The following is a 17,152-nucleotide window of genomic DNA, read 5'->3' as shown; positions in this document are numbered from 1 at the left end:
AGATCCCCTAAAGTGTTTTCTGCTTTAAAAAAAATTGATGCTTTTGACCACAGGATAATAATAATAATCTAACATACTAATTTGTATGTTAGATCCAGTGGTCAAAAATAATTGTAATCAGAGCCATGGATATGCAACATGTAAGCGTAGCAAGGTCAGGCTCTTCACAGTCCAAGAAGACGTGAGCTTTAGAAAATCTATTCAGACAGCGACATAAAGACAATCCTGCTGGGCTACGGACCTGGCGTGTGCTGGATTCTTCCTCCAGGGCTGGGGCTTCTCAGGCCGGCGCTCCATCACCACTCGTGCTCCTCACACATCTAATCTGGAGGGTTGTCATGATTGTCGCATAGGAATACTGACTCAGATAAGTTTTACTTCTCTACTGAGTCAGTATTCCTATGCCACAATCAGCCTCTTGTGGTGATATAAATCCGTCCCTTTACAAAGAGATGACTGTTTTGAATCCTGAATATTGCAATTATGTGATCCTACAATCCTGTGGCATTGGAGGCATTTTCTGTCACTGTAGAATGCCCCATAAGACGATGTATCCACATGGCATCAGATGGAACAAGTATAACGCGGTGCAGGGCGGTAGCCGTGGGCGAAGCTCTTGTCTGTGGTACCCCGACATGTTACATGAAAGTGGAGGTCCTGGCTGGGTGTGGGGACTTGTGCTGTGAGGACCTTACGCCAGTGCAGGACACGTAATCGTTGTGGGCTGGCCAGGACCAAATGTTGCACAATTCAATGAGGGAGACCTCCGTTCCATAATAAACTCTTGCTGAACTGTAACCTGGTAAGGGTTATATACAGCGGATACAAAGTCTTATGGATGTTTTCTTTACAACTTGAAGCATTTTCCACAGTTTCCTTCCTTAGGGCCCCTTTCCACTTGCGAGATATACATCCGTGTCTCGCATGTGAAAACCAAGCTCTGGAGCCGGCACTTGGGAGCGGAGCGTGCGGCTGTATGTATTGCTGTGCAGCCGCACTCTCCGCTCCAATATGCCGGTGCCAGAGCTTGGTTTCCACACGCGAGACACGGACGTGTTTCTCGCAATTGGAAACAAGCCCTTAGTAATATACTCCGGGGATCTCTATGTCTGCTGTTTCTCCCTACTTCACCACAACCCACTACACCAGGGGTGTCAAACTGCATTCCTCGAGGGCCTCAAACCATGCGTGCTTTCAAGATTTCCTTCTCATTGCACAAGGTGCAGGAATCATTATCTGTGCAGGTGGTTAAATTATCACCTGTGCAATACAAGGAAATCCTGAAAACATGACCTGTTTGCGGCCCTCGAGGAATGCAGTTTGACGCCCCTGCACTACACTACACACACTACAGTCCTGATCAACAAGTGTGATTTACTTGTTTTGGCTCCCCATCATCTCTCCACTACTGACACTTGTATTCCCACTAAGGACCCTTCACTAGTCCCAGTCTGTCAGTCCTGTTTAGGTCCGTTATCTTTCAGCATTACGAGCTCGGGTCTTGAGGCTAGGCATCCTGTCCTAGGAATATACAAGAGTAGACGTTCCAGCTCCTAAAACGATTTCTTTTTTGCTTCCAAAAATGTAAAACCTAGTGAACGGCAGAGTCCTCTAGACATGTGGATGAGCACACCAGGCACTGGTAGCTGAGCGACGTGGTTTGATCCTAATGTGGATCTTTGTCACAGCTGTGAATAAAGAAATTGTTTTAGGAGCTGGAACATCTACTCTTGTATATTGCTGAATCACGTCAGATCCTAACGGAGTTCCATGCACCTGGGCGTTAAGCCCAAACTATTTTTCCTATAGATCCTGTCCTAGGACCCATCTCCAGAAGGCCACTCTCATCTCTGTCACTTAACCTCAGGATTTCGCTATCCCTTCTCTTTGTTCTCCTCTCATTTAGGGTCAGCCTCAAATGCAGCAAGGTCCGTATCTTGGACCTTGCAGTCCAGTAACCACACACTCCAGGCCCCATTTGTCTTCCTAGTAGGAAACAGTCACTTTCCCTTACACTAGACCCTCCCACGGGTCATTAACTCCAACTGTTCCTATAGTCAAACTACCAATATCTAATGCTTGCACATCATAACACACCTCAACAACAATAATAAAACATATCTCTTCAAGAAAGGAAAACGTGGGCAGAATGTTCATATCCTTACACATGGAATAGTTGCTTTTGCTTTTTTTTACCTCTGTGGAATTTGCAGGAGGTAAATTGGGGCCATAATACACAGCTTTGGTTGGCACCTTATGAAGGTTGTACCATTACGTATAATGACCACAGAGCTTAATTTTGCCATGTTTTACAAAGACCTATGATGCTCACACAATTCTCCATAAACCCATAGTAATTTTGTGACAATATAGACATGAATTTCAGCCTTTACTGTTGGTTGTCCCCCATGCTTTTGGGGTCCCATATCACCCTGCATACAGTGCACAGATTACACAGTTGAATCGAAAAAGTGAAGAAGACACAAATGTGATTGATTTAATTTTATTGAAAATGTACAGAAAGTGAGATCATGGTGGTCCAAAAGTCAATCTGTATACAGTGCATTACCATCCACACATTGCTATACAGAGCAGCTTCAGACAACTTGTCCTCCTGTCCATGTGTGACCATTACTCATAGCATTCTGGGTGGATTGGAAGTACCGCAAAATGGGAATAGTAGTTCATCAACAGCAGGTGATCCAAACACTACAAGCCTTGATTTAGGAAAAGGAGCATAATAAAGTTGGGAGACCCCCGCAGAGGTCAATGTATATATAGTTTGGTGGGCATTAAAAATACAACTACCCTAGGAAACTGGCAACTTATAATCATGGAAACCAGCAGTCTGCAGGAGGATTTCCAATGTGCATATAGATTCCGATCAAAAACTGTATGCCATAGTCCAAGTTCACACATCAGTGCGTCACGGTCCGGACCACTCTGCACAGACTGGCTCTGGAGCCCCTGATCCCACCTGGACTGCCTTATATGTGCCTATGGGGCTGTGTCCGGAGACCTACGTCCGGTCTCTACAGCACAGGCCATGACATTGGATGTGTGAATGCAGCCTTAAAGGGAACCTGTCACCTAAATTTGGCGGGACCAGTTTTGGGTCATATGGGCGGGGTTTTTGGGTGTTTGATTCACCTTTTCCTTACCCACTGGCTGCATGCTGGCCGCAATATTGGATTGAAGTTCATTCTCTGTCCTCCGGAGTACACGCCTGCGCAAGTCAATATTGCCTTGCGCAGGTGTGTACTCCGGAGGGCAGAGAATGAACTTCAATCCAATATTGCGGCCAGCATGCAGCCAGCGGGTAAGGAAAGGGTGAATCAAACACCCGAAAACCCCGCCCATATGACCCAAAACTGGTCCCGCCAAATTCAGGTGACAGGTTCCCTTTAACAACTACTCCTTCCTCTAGGGAAACAGGCACTGGATCCAAAGAGAGGAAAAAGAGGAGCCCGTCCTGCATCACACAGCGGTAGTCGTAAACCAGAACCGAAAATGGAACTAAAGATTAAAAGGAAACATTTGCACTTCTGATCACTCCTGGGTTTTTTTTTTTGCTTACAAACACTAGAAAAAACTGATGTGTGAACATGACCAAAGGAAGGTTGCAGAGACTTTTGCTCACTTAATGCATATGAGGTATTTTTTTATTTAAAGGGGTGTTTGCAGCTCCAAGATCCTATCCCAATACGTAGTAGGTGTAATAATAATATTAGCAAATACCTCTAATTAGAAATCTAATATAGTTATTCTGATTCACTATGTCTTTTTTTCTCATGTGCAGGCATTCCAGGACCTTGGGTATCCATGGTTATGACCACTAAGAACTAGCTGTCACTAGGTTAGCGGTCATAACCATGGATACCTAAGGTCCTGCATTGCCTGCACATGAGGAAAGAGACATAGCGAATCAGAAAAACTATTCTACATTTTTAATTGGACTTATTTGCTAATTGTTTTATTACACCTACTACATATTATGATAGGATCTTGGAGATGGGAATATCCCTTTAGTTTTACCAGTGTTCTTTTAATAACCAATAATTTTAAACAGAATCAAATGGGCTTTTAATTCCTTAAAGGGAATCTGGCACCAGGTTTTTGCCCCCTAATTTGTGATCACTATAATGTAGAGACAGAGACGCTGATTCCAGCACTAGATCACTTACTGGGCTACTTTGTTTAGTTTTAATAAAATCAGTTTTATTAATAGGAGATTATCACTAGAGGACTAGTAACCCTGCTGCCATGTAGTCCTCCATATTTATGGGCTATGTAGAACTCCACTACCACTGCATAGCCCCTACCACTGATTGTTTACTCTTACTTTGTGCATAGGCAGAAAGCTGCCAAATCAGTGGTAAAAGCGGGGTTATACAGGGCTCAGCATTCAGAGAAATGGTAGATCAGCAGCAGATAAAACAGGGCTTTTATCCAAATGACAGCAAGCAGCCCAGTAAGCGATACATCTTTAGAATCAGGGTTTTTGTTTCTAACATTATGTTGCTCTCAGATGGAGGAGCAAAAACCTGCTGACAGATTCCATTTAAGGATCCACATAATTTTCACCTTCTAGACCTGACAATTTTTTTTTGACTATCGTATTACAAAAACTATAACCTTTTTATCATTCTGTCAATAGGTTATATTATTTTTTCACTATATATAAAAAAAAAGGTAGGAAAAACACGTACTCCATTTTCTGAGCGCCTTAACTTTTATTTTTTTCCGCAGATGAAACCGTTTGACAGCAGATGAGTTATGAGGAGTATAATCTGGTCATACATACAACTTTTTGATCTCCTTTTATTCAATTCTTTGTGAAATTAGAGAAACAAAAAAAAAAAAGCCTTTATTTTATTTTTATGGTGTTCCGTATACTGGTTTAATAGCATGTTAACTTTACTGCTTGGGTCATTATGGACACAGTAATACCAATTAGATGTCCCCTTTTCCTACTTTTTTTTTATACAGTAAACCTGAATATGAAGGAAAATCTTTTTTTTCCTCACTTTTTAATCCTGCTTTGGGATCTGAACCAGAACTTGTATGAGCCTGGTCACTCAGATCATGGACTGCAATACTTTTGGTATTCACTTGTGCTGTGCCTGGTAGTATAACACTGACAGGTATTCTATCAGATCTAATAAATGTGGGCTAAGATGGCAGCTGATCAGTGTCTCCGACTGCCATTGAAAAAAGTCATTGGAATTAACAGAAAAGGAAGAAACTTAAAAAATAGTGAATATATGGTTTTTCTGGATGATCGTAACACGCTTGTTTAAATAAAAGGATTTTTGTGCCAAATATTCATTGTAAATTGCGTCCAGTAACAAGAATGAACACACTGAAATCTAGATTTATGAAAGGTGTGCTTTAATGGAAGCGCTGCGGATGAGCAGCCTCACTTCAGAGGAGCGCTCACCTTACAGCTTTAAGAAGAGTTGAGGGAGGTATATTGTGCATAGCATTTAGTAAATATTTATTTGCAGCATTTTAGGAGTATTGTGTGCAGTCGTTACGCAACATTTTTACTTTTAAAAATGCATTAATTTTTACAATAGGATTTTATTAAATTGTCAGACCATAGCCATCTATAGACTATTCTTTACAGTACAAAGCCAGCTGTAGAACAAGTAGAAACTTGACTCTACAGATGGCAGGATCCATAATAGCAGAGGGGGACGATATAAGGTGCCATTGGCACCTTGGGGGCAACAAATGGCTGCGCGGCTGTGAAAGGAACTGATGCGACCACTAGACACCCCCAATCCTGTGTCAAATAGAGAAGTAACGTTTTACAAATCCATCTGTAATGTCAGGCTTTTTCCTTCAGGGGAAACATCACTGTGTGAATGAGAAGGTAGTATGCAGTGGAGCAGTGTGGATTGCTAGGGCCCTGGGCAAGGACAGTATTTTGTACCCAATAACCCACGGATCAAATACATAAATGACTTAAAAAGAAACTCTAAATACCCTAGCCCTAAACCTCACCCCATCACTATTGCAAGTATTATCCCTAACCCTAGTCCTAAGCGCCACGAGTTAGAAAAAGTATGCAAAAACGTAAAGTTTGTGTTTTCTGGGTGTTTTTTTTTTAATGTCGATAGAGGAATTTAAATTCCGTGAAAATAAAAAAAAGGTGCCGAGCTGTGGGAGTGCACAGTGCATTTATGCTGCCAACGTCGAGTGCAGCAGTTACAATTTGAGGGTCTTCAGCTTCTGTGCTCTGCATAGGCTGCAATCGAGAGGACGAAGCTGCTCACATCATCATACAGAGAGCTTTGTTATCTCAGTCTCTGCCTATGTAGAGTGCAGCAGCTGATGACTAAGGGTATGAGCACACGTTGCGGATTCCATTGCGGATTTTTCCGAACACGGATTCTGCAGTAGGGAGCGCAAGCTGCTTTCACTTTACAGCTTGGGGAGCTCTTATGCGATATCCTGATAAAAAGGGCTTCTCTCAGGATAGACATTGGTGGCACATCGATCGGTAACATACACCATCTCTGATTGTCAGGGAATTGTTCCCCCTCAATCAGCTCCGTTTGGCTTTTTTCCAGGCAGCTGCATGGTTGGGTGTTGGTTAGTGATGAGTGAATATACTCGTTACTCTAGATTTCTCGAGCACGCTCGGGTGACCTCCGAGTATTTTTTAGTGCTCGGAGATTTAGTTTTCTTGCCGCAGCTGAATGATTTACATCTGTTAGCAGCATAAGTATATGTGGGGGTTGCCTGGTTGCTAGGGAATCCCCACATGTAATCAAGCTGGCTAATAGATGTAAATCATTCAGCTGCGGCAATAAAAACAATCTCCGAGCACTAAAAAATACTCGGAAGACCCCCGAGCATGCTTGGGAAATCTCAAGTAACGAGTATATTCGCTCATCACTAGTATTGGTATAACACTCCTTCCTTGCACTATTGCGAATCATGATGTTCGGACCCCTATTTAGACATTGGTTATAGATTTTAGCAATAAGCCACAAAGTGTTGCGAAAATCCCATAAAAAAAGTCAGAAAGCAGACAGACTGTAAGACATACTGTAAGTCTATTTAAGATAAGTAATGCATTTGCAAAATGATCCTATAAAATACTGCTGAGCGAATCCGCTGTTCACCATTATATTTAATACAACTGTCACAATAAAATCAATCTCCTCTGACCTGTTGCTTTTTTTTTTTTTTTCCTTTACATGGGAAAAATCCAGAATTACTTTTGTAAAATGGCTTTCTTAACATTAACCTGAGCATCGTTCTGTGAGTAAATCTAGCAATATACATGAGCCAGTCTTCGTAGCAATAAAAGGCGAGTATACATCTTTGTAAATATTCGTGTTACGGATGGACTTCATATCAATATGGTGCTGTGTTAGCCATACATTGTAAAAACCTTCATGGTAAATGGTTTTCTAACATCTCATTGGATACCATGCAAGTTACAGAAGAATGGAGCTCGAATTATTGACAGCAATGGTTAGTTATTAGTTGTTTTATAAACCATTTTCCTTTCTCACTTCCAGATAATATAGGACCTCTATATCTTCTACAAAGTCTTCTCCTTTAGACAGATGCTGAGAGATTAAAAGAAGCTATAGAGAAAAGAGGAGAGAAAAAAGGTGTAATTATCAAGAAAGAGAGATAGGATAAGGATACGGTTCAGTCATAGAAAGCTTCATTAGTGTTTATAAGAATTTTTAAAGCACAAGTACAGTAGTAGCATGACCGCGTGACCTTCCCGGATATAGAAATGTAACCATCAGATGATCTGCATAATTCCACTCCACTTAAAGCAGAACTTCAGTGAAAAATAGAAACCGTCCGTGTGTTCTTGTACTCCTGTCCAGTACATTTATGAGCAACACAACTCCATTTCCTAATTCACTCCCGCACACTGCTTAAACCAAGCGCTGAGGCTGCTGTAATCACAGGACTCCATTAGCTTCAATGTCCCCCTTCACTGTCCCAACTATGTAAGATATTTTAGCTAATTGATGTTAGATGTACACATGATGGAGAATAGAGTTTGTGGTACTCTACTGTAGTATACCAGTTATGGATCAGTTGTAAAACCATTCCATACATGTCAATAAATCCTCAAACTTATTTGGACGGCTAGGAAATATAGGATACGGCAAGTTCTTACAAGTTTGTTGTAGAATAATAATCATTGACTACATGTTTAAAATATGTATTTTTCCCAATATAACACATTGTTTCATTTACTTATACAAAGGTCTTCAGATACTCAGGAAATCTAATAGTTCCCAGGAGAAGAAATCGACTCCACTAATCAAATATTACTGTATAAGTGAACAAGGCATTAATCTCGGTACAGAAAACACTCTAATAGAAGGGGTCATACGTCTATTCAGAATCTGATGCCAGAGCTTGCAGATTAGCTCCGACACCATAAATTTCATTGTAGCTTCAGTCAATTGGATTGTTGCAATCAGCGGATAAATGTTTAAAAGGTGGAACTTCATTTTCAACATTATTTGCAGAACTGTATTATAAAATCATGACATGGCAGTCACACTTGGATGAAAGGATTTATGAAGTTGCATAACTGGTAATACTAGATATAGCTGATGACTATGTGACCTATTGCTTCATCACACTTAGGTCATCACTTAACTGATGGTATTACTTAAAGGGCATCTGTCATTAAAGCAGAGTACAATAATACCAGGATATCTGCAGCCTGAGGTCATATTCCAGAGAAATCCACCTTCTTCTTAATATGTAAATGAACTGTCCTATGGGTCGGACATAGATCTCCCAGAGAATCTGCCTCCAGAGTTTATTGTAAATGACAGTAGTTGTAGCCATTTTGAGATATGTAAATCATGAGAGCAGACTGTCGGTCAGTACATGGCTCACACTGGTAACTCCTCCTTTCATTTACAATAATCTCTGGAGGCAGATTCTCGGGGAGATCTATGTCCTGCCCATAGCACGGAACAGCTCATTTACATATTAAGAAAAATGTAGATTTCCCTGGAACAACTCATGGGATCGCAAATATCAAGGTTATCATTTTATATAAACTTTCTATTGCCTACATGCCCATGTACATGGATTAGGAGGGCTGAACCTACTGACAGACTCCATTTAAGAACAATTCACCATCAGGATCTTTGTGTATAAGAAATGGGGCCAAGTCTTTGAAACATTATATGTACCTCTTAGCAGACCATTCATGAAGCCATGTTCCAACCTTTATATCCTGGAGCTCAGGATTTGTACTTGTCTTCTCTGGGATTTAAGGCTTGTCAGTAAACAGGTTTCAGATATATGGAGCAGTACTTGCAGGCAATGCTTCATGGGAAAATGTATGCAAATTATCTCTCCTTCAGAAGGAAGCAAGCCTTCTCCTATTAGCCAAATTACTTTGTCTGGTTCTGCTAATGTACTGTAAGATAGCTCTCCTCTAGAATGATTAAAACTAATTTGTTAGCAACATTCTGGCTACTTTCAGCCACCAATAGGGGGAGCCAAGGAGCTTACTGTGTACTGGTGCCAAGCAGTGATGAGCGAATGTGCTCGGATAATAGGTATTAAGCTTACCGTTAATGATGTTTCCAGGAGTCCATCCTGACAGCACCCTGGAGGACGTCCTCCTCCCCTTGTTGGGACAGGAAACACACGAGTTTAAAAGGTCATGTCCCACCCCTAATCCTCAGTGTTGTAACAAGAACCGCTACAAGGATATGCAGAAAAGAAGTTTAATGAAGACTTCAAACATAATACATTGAATCCAGACATATTACATCATATGTTAGAAACATGTTACATACATGCCAGATTTACAAAACATGATATAAATATTGAAGGGAGGGAACTACTAGTGCTGTCAGGATGGACTCCTGGAAACATCATTAACGTTAAGCTTAATACCTATTTTCCAGGACGTCATCCTGACAGCACCCTGGAGAGTACCAAAGCACCTCCTCAGGGTGGGATTACCGCTTGGAGAACCTTTCTCCCAAACGCAGTATGTTGACCAGACAAAACATCAAGATTATAATGTCTACAAAAAGTGTTGGCACTAGCCCAAGTCGCGGCCTTACAAATTTGTTCTAAAGAGGCCCCTGCCCTCTCTGCCCAAGAAGTAGCTATCCCCCGGGTAGAATGTACGTGGAGACCCTCTGGGGGAGGGACCCCTTGAGACTGGTAGGCCTCTGAGATCACGGACGTGATCCACCGAGCGATAGAGGCCTTAGAGGCCTTCTTACCCTTATTTTTTCCCCCATACAGAATAAATAAATTCGGATCAGTACGCCAAGAGCTGGTAGCTGCCAGGTAGTCTAGAACCGCCTGCCTGACATCCAGAGAATGTAATTCCCTTTCTTTAGCATTAGTGGGGTTATTGCAGAATGATGGCAACACGACTTCTTGGTTTCTATTTTTAATTGTTCCTACTTTTGGGATAAAGGAGGGGTCCAGTTTAAGAATTAGGCAATCGTCTCTAACCTGGAGGTACGGGTCCCTAGTACACAGGGCCTGAATTTCCCCCACCCTTTTAGCCGTGGTGATTGCCACTAGAAACGCCGTTTTGCGAGTGAGTACCGAAATGGGCATATCAATGGAAGAAGCGTAAAGGTCCTTACAGAGGAACCTAAGGACCAGATTAAGGTCCCAAGAGGGCGATAAATGCCTAATAGTAGGGCGCAACCTCTGTGTGGCTCTGATGGATTTAACTATCCACGGGTAAGAGGCTAGGGGATAGTCTAGGAAGGAGCTAAGTGCCGAAATCTGCACCTTCAAGGTGCTAGGTTTGAGACCTTTGTCAAACCCAGCCTGAAGGAAATCTAGGATTCTGGGTAAGTCAGGAGTGCCTGCCGTAACCTCAGACCTGCCACCTTCCAGACAGAATCGCCTCCAGATTTTAAGGTAGATTGCTGAAGTAACAGGCTTTCTACTGGACTTGATAGTTGTTATCACTCGACTTGATAGGCCCTTTGCTTTCAGAATGAGCCGCTCAGGATCCATGCTGAGAGACGGAGTTTCTCTGGATTTGGGTGAAGAACCGGGCCTTGGTGGATGACATCCGGTCTGAGAGGAAGCTCTAGTGGATCTGCTATTGCCAGCTGTAGTAGAAGGGAGAACCAGCTCCTTCTTGGCCATTATGGGACGACCAATATGACCCGGGCTTGATCCTGTTTGATCTTCCTGAGAACAGCCGGGATTAATGCCAGAGGAGGGAAAGCATATGAGAGAGGTTCCGTCCAGACCTGGCTCAGAGCGTCTATCCCTTCCGGAAGATCTCGAGGGTTCAGTGAGAAGAATTTTGAGACCTTCAAATTTTTCCTGGTTGCAAATAGGTCTATGCAAGGAGTCCCCCAGCGAAGACACAACTCCTGGAAGATGTCCTGGTTGAGTTCCCATTCTGTCGGGAACACCCTTCTCCTGCTGAGGTAATCTGCTATGATGTTTTGGGACCCTTCCAGGTGAATCGCTGAGATGGAAAGAACCGATCTTTCTGCCCACCGAAATATCCGATCCGCCAGTTTCTGAAGCAGATGGTGTCTTGCGCCTCCCTGATGTTTCAGGAAAGAGACTGTTGTCACATTGTCGGACATTATCCTGACATGGCGATTTTCCAGGATGTGTCGGTTCCTCTTCAAAGCTTCCCAAACAGCATACAGTTCTTTGAAGTTGGAGGAGCTCTGGGAGACTTCCTCCGGCCATCTTCCCTGAAGGAACCTGTTTTCTAAGTGAGCTCCCCAGCCCCAGGCGCTGGCATCTGTAGTGACTACTACGTGGGGCTCGGCAGACCATAACACCCCTTTCCTTAGGTTTTCTGGTTCTGTCCACCAAAGGAGAGACTCTCTTACCAGAGGAGTTAGTCTCAAGGTTCTGTCCAGAGAAGCTAAACGTCTGTCCCATTTGGACAGGATTAGTTTCTGCAGCGACCTGGAATGGAACTGAGCCCATCTTACGCATGGAATACAGGCAGTCATTAGGCCGAGGACTCTCATGGCCACTCTTATTGACCCTCCTTGGCTTAAAAGGAGTCCAGATACACTCCCAGAAATGTTTTTCTGTGTTCTGGGGTTAGGTAGGATTTCTTCCAATTTATGACCCATCCTAATTCTTCCATCACCGAAATGGTTCGGTTCCTGTGATCTGATAGAATCTCTGGCGTTCTTGCTAACAGGAGGAAGTCGTCGAGATATGGGACTATTATGATCCCTTGACTTCTTATGAAAGCGACGATCTCGGACACCAGCTTTGTAAAGATACGGGGAGCTGAGGCAAGCCCGAACGGAAGGCACTGGAACTGGTAGTGACAGGTCCCGGATGGCAGAACTACCGCAAACCTCAGAAACTTCTGAGACGAGGGGTGGATTGGGACCTGATAGTAGGCACTCTTCAGGTCGAGAGTGCACATCACGGCATTCCGATCTATGAGAAGGATCGCCGACCGGATAGACTCCATACGGAACCTCTTGTACCTTACCCAGGCATTCAGAGGCTTCAGATTTATTATAGTGCGAGATTCCCCGGATGGTTTTGCGATGGAGAAAAGGGAGGAATAATGACCCTGGCTTACTTCCCGAGGTGGTACTGGCACTATAACCTCTGAGGACAGCATGTCCTTTAGGTCTATCATCATTGGGGAGTCTCGCGATATAACCGTAGGTGCGATAAATCTGTCTGGCGGAGGAGAGTAAAATTCGATACGGTAGCCCTCTGACACAGTCCGAAGAACCCAATTGTTTTGAGTGATTCGGGCCCATTTGTGCGCGAAGTGACGGAGCCTCCCCCCTATAAGTGTGGCGTCATTGCGGTTTAGATTTTGAGGAGGGACTGAAAAAGAAACTTCTGTTTCTATTGCCCTGGTTACGGGAGCCTCTATAAGATCCTCTATGGGATCTACCTCCTCTAGAGTCAGTCTGTCTTCGGAAGGGGAATCCCCTTCGAAAGGACTGAGGTTTCCTAGTTTTGTCCTCCGGAAACCCCTTCTTTTTATCCGAAGCTGACTCTAGGATAGTATCCAGAGGAGGCCCGAATACTCGAGCTCCGGAGAAGGGGATTGAGCATAGCTTAGATTTGGAAGCACTATCCCCAGACCAGGATCTTAACCAGACCGCCCTCCTAGCCGCGTTCGATAGCGAACCACTCCTAGCCGAGAATCTGACTGATTCAGCAGTCATATCGGACAGAAAGGCCGTGGCGGACCTCATAATAGGGATGGATTTTAAAATTTCAGATCTCGGGGTCTTATTGGACAGGTGTTCTTCCAATTGACCCATCCACAGATGCATAGAGCGAGCTACCGAGGTAGCCGCTATGTTGGTTTTAATCAGAGCCGCGGAAGATTCCCAGGCTCTTTTCAAAAGGATGTCAGACTTTCTATCCATGGGATCGCGCAGGCTTGAAGAGTCCTCAAAAGGTATGGCAGTCTTTTTAGCCACCTTCGCCACTGGAACGTCAACCTTAGGGATTTCTTCCCACAGTTTTACGTCCTCAGGTTCAAATGGTAGACGAGCTTTGAACTCCTTGGATAACACCAGCCGGCGTTCCGCTTCCTTCCACTCCTCCATTATCATGGCTTTTATGTGTTCGCTAACGGGGGAATACAGTCTGCTGACGTGACATAAGTCCCCCAAACATGAGGTCCTGCCTAGACTGTGGTTTAGGAGTCTCTTCTATCTGCATGGTGCACCGTACTGCCTGCACCAGGTCATTTGTCTCTTCTGCCTGGAAGAGATATTTTCTTTGGTGGTCTTGGCTTCCTGACGGAAGCTCGCCCTCTTCCTCTGAGACGAAGTCCTCTGAATTAGACTTGTCCTCAGAAGTAAACTCTGGTTCTCGTTCCTGTCTGGCCCTCTTGCGGCTGGGAATAGGACTGGGCTTCTGCACCATATTGGATAACGAAGCCTGTACCTCCTCACGTATAAGGGATCTCATCTCGGACAGTAATGTCGGCTGTTCGTCCCTCACGACCTTAGACGTACAATCTGCACACAAAGTCTTTCCGTGGGAATCCGGGAGCTTCGCATTACAGATAGGGCATCTAGGAGATTTTCCTGAAGCTTTGCCAGATCTCCTAGCCTGACCAGAGGAACCAGAGGGGGCAGCAGGGGTTCCCTTATCCTTAAATGACATAAGATAGGGATAAGCGCTGGGGTAAGGCTGCTTCTAGGTGCGGATAGGGGTCTGCGCTATGCGCACTTACCACCTCCTCGACCGGCATACTCGCATCCATGATGAGTAAAGCAGGTCCCCGCAGCTTGTAGCGACGGAACAGGAGCGCAGAGGCGTCGGAACAGGAGCGCTGAGGCGTCGGAACAGGAGCGCTGAGGCATCGGAACAGGAGCGCTGAGTGAAGCAGGTCCCCGCAGCTTGAAGCGTCGGAACAGGAGCGCTTCAGCCGATATGCGTTCCCCAGTGGAACGCACTTTCCCCTTTCAGTGCAGCGTTACCGGAAGTGACGGTAACGGATGCCGAAAACCGGAAGTGACGCCGTCCTGGTCACTTCCGCCTAGAGACGCCATTCTGGATACCACGCTGCTCCGCACATAGCGTGGATGGCGTCCGCAGCCGAGAGCCTCCCACCGGGAGGAGCGGCTGCCACCAGGAGTCTCGTCCACTCCTGGTCTTTGGAGCAGAGGGACCCCCCCACCGGAGGGTGTCTGCCCTGAGCCTCTTGACAGGGGGAAGGATATTGGCAAGCCGCACGATCCCCCTGAGCTCTGGTAAGCTTGCAGCTTTTCACTCGTGCGTCCTTTCCTTGCAGGGACAGGAAAAACACTGAGGATTAGGGGTGGGACATGACCTTTTAAACTCGTGTGTTTCCTATCCCAACAAGGGGAGGAGAACGTCATCCAGGGTGCTGTCAGGATGACGTCCTGGAAAAGGTGTTATTTGAGCATGCTTGGGTGCTAACCGAGTGTCTTCGGTGTGCTTTGAAAATATGTTCGAGTCCCTGCAGCTGCATATCTAGCCGCTGTTCCACAGCCACAACACATGCAGGGATTGTCTTTCAAACAGGCTATTCCAGCATGTGTTGTAGCTTTCGAACAGCGGAGAGACATGCAGCCGTGGGGACTGGAACATATTTTTTGAGCACGCTGTAGACACTCTGTTAGCACCCGAACATGCTCAGTAACACCTTATCCCAGCACCTTCACTCATCACTAGTGCCAAGTCAATAATTGTTCACAGTCAGCTTATCCTATGGGGCTGCTGGCAGGGCAGAAAAAAAGTGGTAAATTTGATATGTGTATATGCAGGGAATATTGAGCTTTGCATCAGGAGAATGAACTTCCAGCTATTTTAAAGATAAATGAACAGGACCATTTGGTATTCTGGGCTTAAAATTTACTCGTTGGCGATTAGTGGAGTCCGTAGGGATGGGGTACAGCACGTACAAGATCTTCAATGTAGTTATCTACAACTATTGCTTTTATAGGGAACCTGCTACCCCCAAAATCAACGATGAGCTAAGCCCACCGGCATCAGGGGCTTATCTATAGCATGAAGACAAGAAGAGGACGTCATTGTAAGAAGATGGGAGGCCCCGAACCAGACCGCGACGCCCATCGGACCAGACCGCCCCCAGGTGAGTATAATCTAACCTCTGTTTCTTACCTTTCAGGATACATCGGGGGCTTATCTACAGCATTACAGAATGCTATAGATAAGCCCCTGATGCTGGTGGGCTTAACTCGTCGATTTTGGGGGTGACAGGTTCCCTTTAAACTAAAGCAATTATTATTTCCCCTAGAGGGACATTCATTATGTTTCAATGTAACCATCGGTACTTCTGACTTTTCGGCGCTGTTGGAGAGAAGGCAATGGATTTCAATTTTAAAACATTAACATTTAGCATCCAATAAGTAATAAATGGGACCAACCCGACCTCGCTGGTCTGAACACATTTTATTTTTCAGTAAGCTCAAACAAAAACAATGACATAACATAGAAAAGATACAAATACACTCACAAATATACTTATAGGAAAAGACAGACAAAGAATGTGTCAATTTCTCATTACTGGTAAGACCTGCAAAACGGCGGATGACTAAACATAAATCAGGGGAACACCTCAGAAATACTTGTTTATTGGCTGAGTGCATGTTAACAAGGCGAGTGATTAAAGGATCTGGAAAAAATAGATCATGGCATTACAAGACGTAGGGTTCATTGTCATATAGGTTTCTTTTTTTTCCCTTCAGCATCACGGAGTGTTACTCATTTTTTGGTGAATAATAAACTGATTTTCAGTTTCCCCTTTTTGTAGCATAAAATCATTGAGGCAGAGACCCCCCACAGACCCTATATGAGCCAGACTGAACAGCCATACAAGGTGATAGCATTAGGAGACGTGACAGCAGCTTCCAGTGGCCATAGGAGCTGGCGCAGTGATCAGTAACGAGGAAGCAGAGGGTTGTCCACTACTTTAAGACCTTTTACTGTATAAATGAGGCCATGGTAATCAAAAAGGGGAAAATGGAAGGGGATACTCAACTACTTTGTTTGGATTTGCATCTCTGAATGGCTGCTGACGTCATCTGTTTGTCGGACGTCTCCTTTTGATAAGGAGGGAGGGGAGGTGTCATGATGGTCGCTGATCAGCTCCAGATTGTATATTCCTTCTAAACGGGAAAAAAAAACACTTTTTTCCCTGGTTCAGGTGGAATGATAAGGTATCAGGAAAAAATTACAGATCTGTGGGGGATGCTGAAAGCTGCGTGGTGGAGCAGCTCAGAAATAAGAGCCATTTTTATTACCTTTATGTTTTTGAACACTTTGTGCCCAATAATAAATCTATTAAAGTAGTGAACAAACCCTTTAAGGCTTAGTTTATATCTTTTTTTTTATGCTCTAATACATCTAAGAAAAAATATAGCAATTTTGCAAAAAGTATCTTCTTATTGTTTCTAGAGCTGCAATGCAGCCTACATTCCCCCATGATAAAAGACCACAAGCAAATTCTACTTCTTACTTCAATGCACATTTGGCAGGTTAGCCAGGAGAAGAGGACAGACGGAAGGAAACAGGGCTCCAGGATCAGACAATAGAAGGTTTGTTTGGTTGTCTGTTGCCATGGAGACACATAGGTTTACATAGAAGCTGGAGAAACAAAACGGCAGAAAATGCACCTATTGCAGCGACGTACTGG

General features: G+C 44.2%; 1 protein-coding gene and 1 long non-coding RNA gene across 3 annotated transcripts in view; one reads left to right on the top strand and one right to left on the bottom strand.

Moving 5' to 3' along the window:
* Positions 1–7,050: 7,050 nt before the first annotated feature.
* SEPTIN6 (septin 6) overlaps positions 7,051–17,152 on the bottom strand; it is a 105,753-nt gene continuing 95,651 nt past the window's right edge. Inside the window, exon 10 of the mRNA XM_077285182.1 lies at positions 7,051–7,607. Coding sequence (XP_077141297.1) covers positions 7,598–7,607 — 10 coding nt within the window. The 3' untranslated portion in view covers positions 7,051–7,597. The remainder of the gene's footprint in view (positions 7,608–17,152) is intronic.
* LOC143805651 (uncharacterized) lies at positions 7,539–17,038 on the top strand. 2 transcript variants are annotated; one of them, XR_013221297.1, is made up of 4 exons: positions 7,539–7,634; positions 8,252–8,347; positions 15,440–15,589; positions 16,915–17,038. It is a non-coding gene; the product is annotated as an uncharacterized LOC143805651 (long non-coding RNA). The 2 variants fall into 2 exon arrangements; XR_013221296.1 differs by having other exon boundaries at positions 7,634–8,347.

Source organism: Ranitomeya variabilis, chromosome 2 (genome assembly GCF_051348905.1).
Source record: "Ranitomeya variabilis isolate aRanVar5 chromosome 2, aRanVar5.hap1, whole genome shotgun sequence".
Classification (NCBI taxonomy): Eukaryota; Metazoa; Chordata; class Amphibia; order Anura; family Dendrobatidae; genus Ranitomeya; species Ranitomeya variabilis.
Note: the sequence above shows the minus strand (reverse complement) of the source record. Positions and strands in the feature narration are given on the sequence as shown.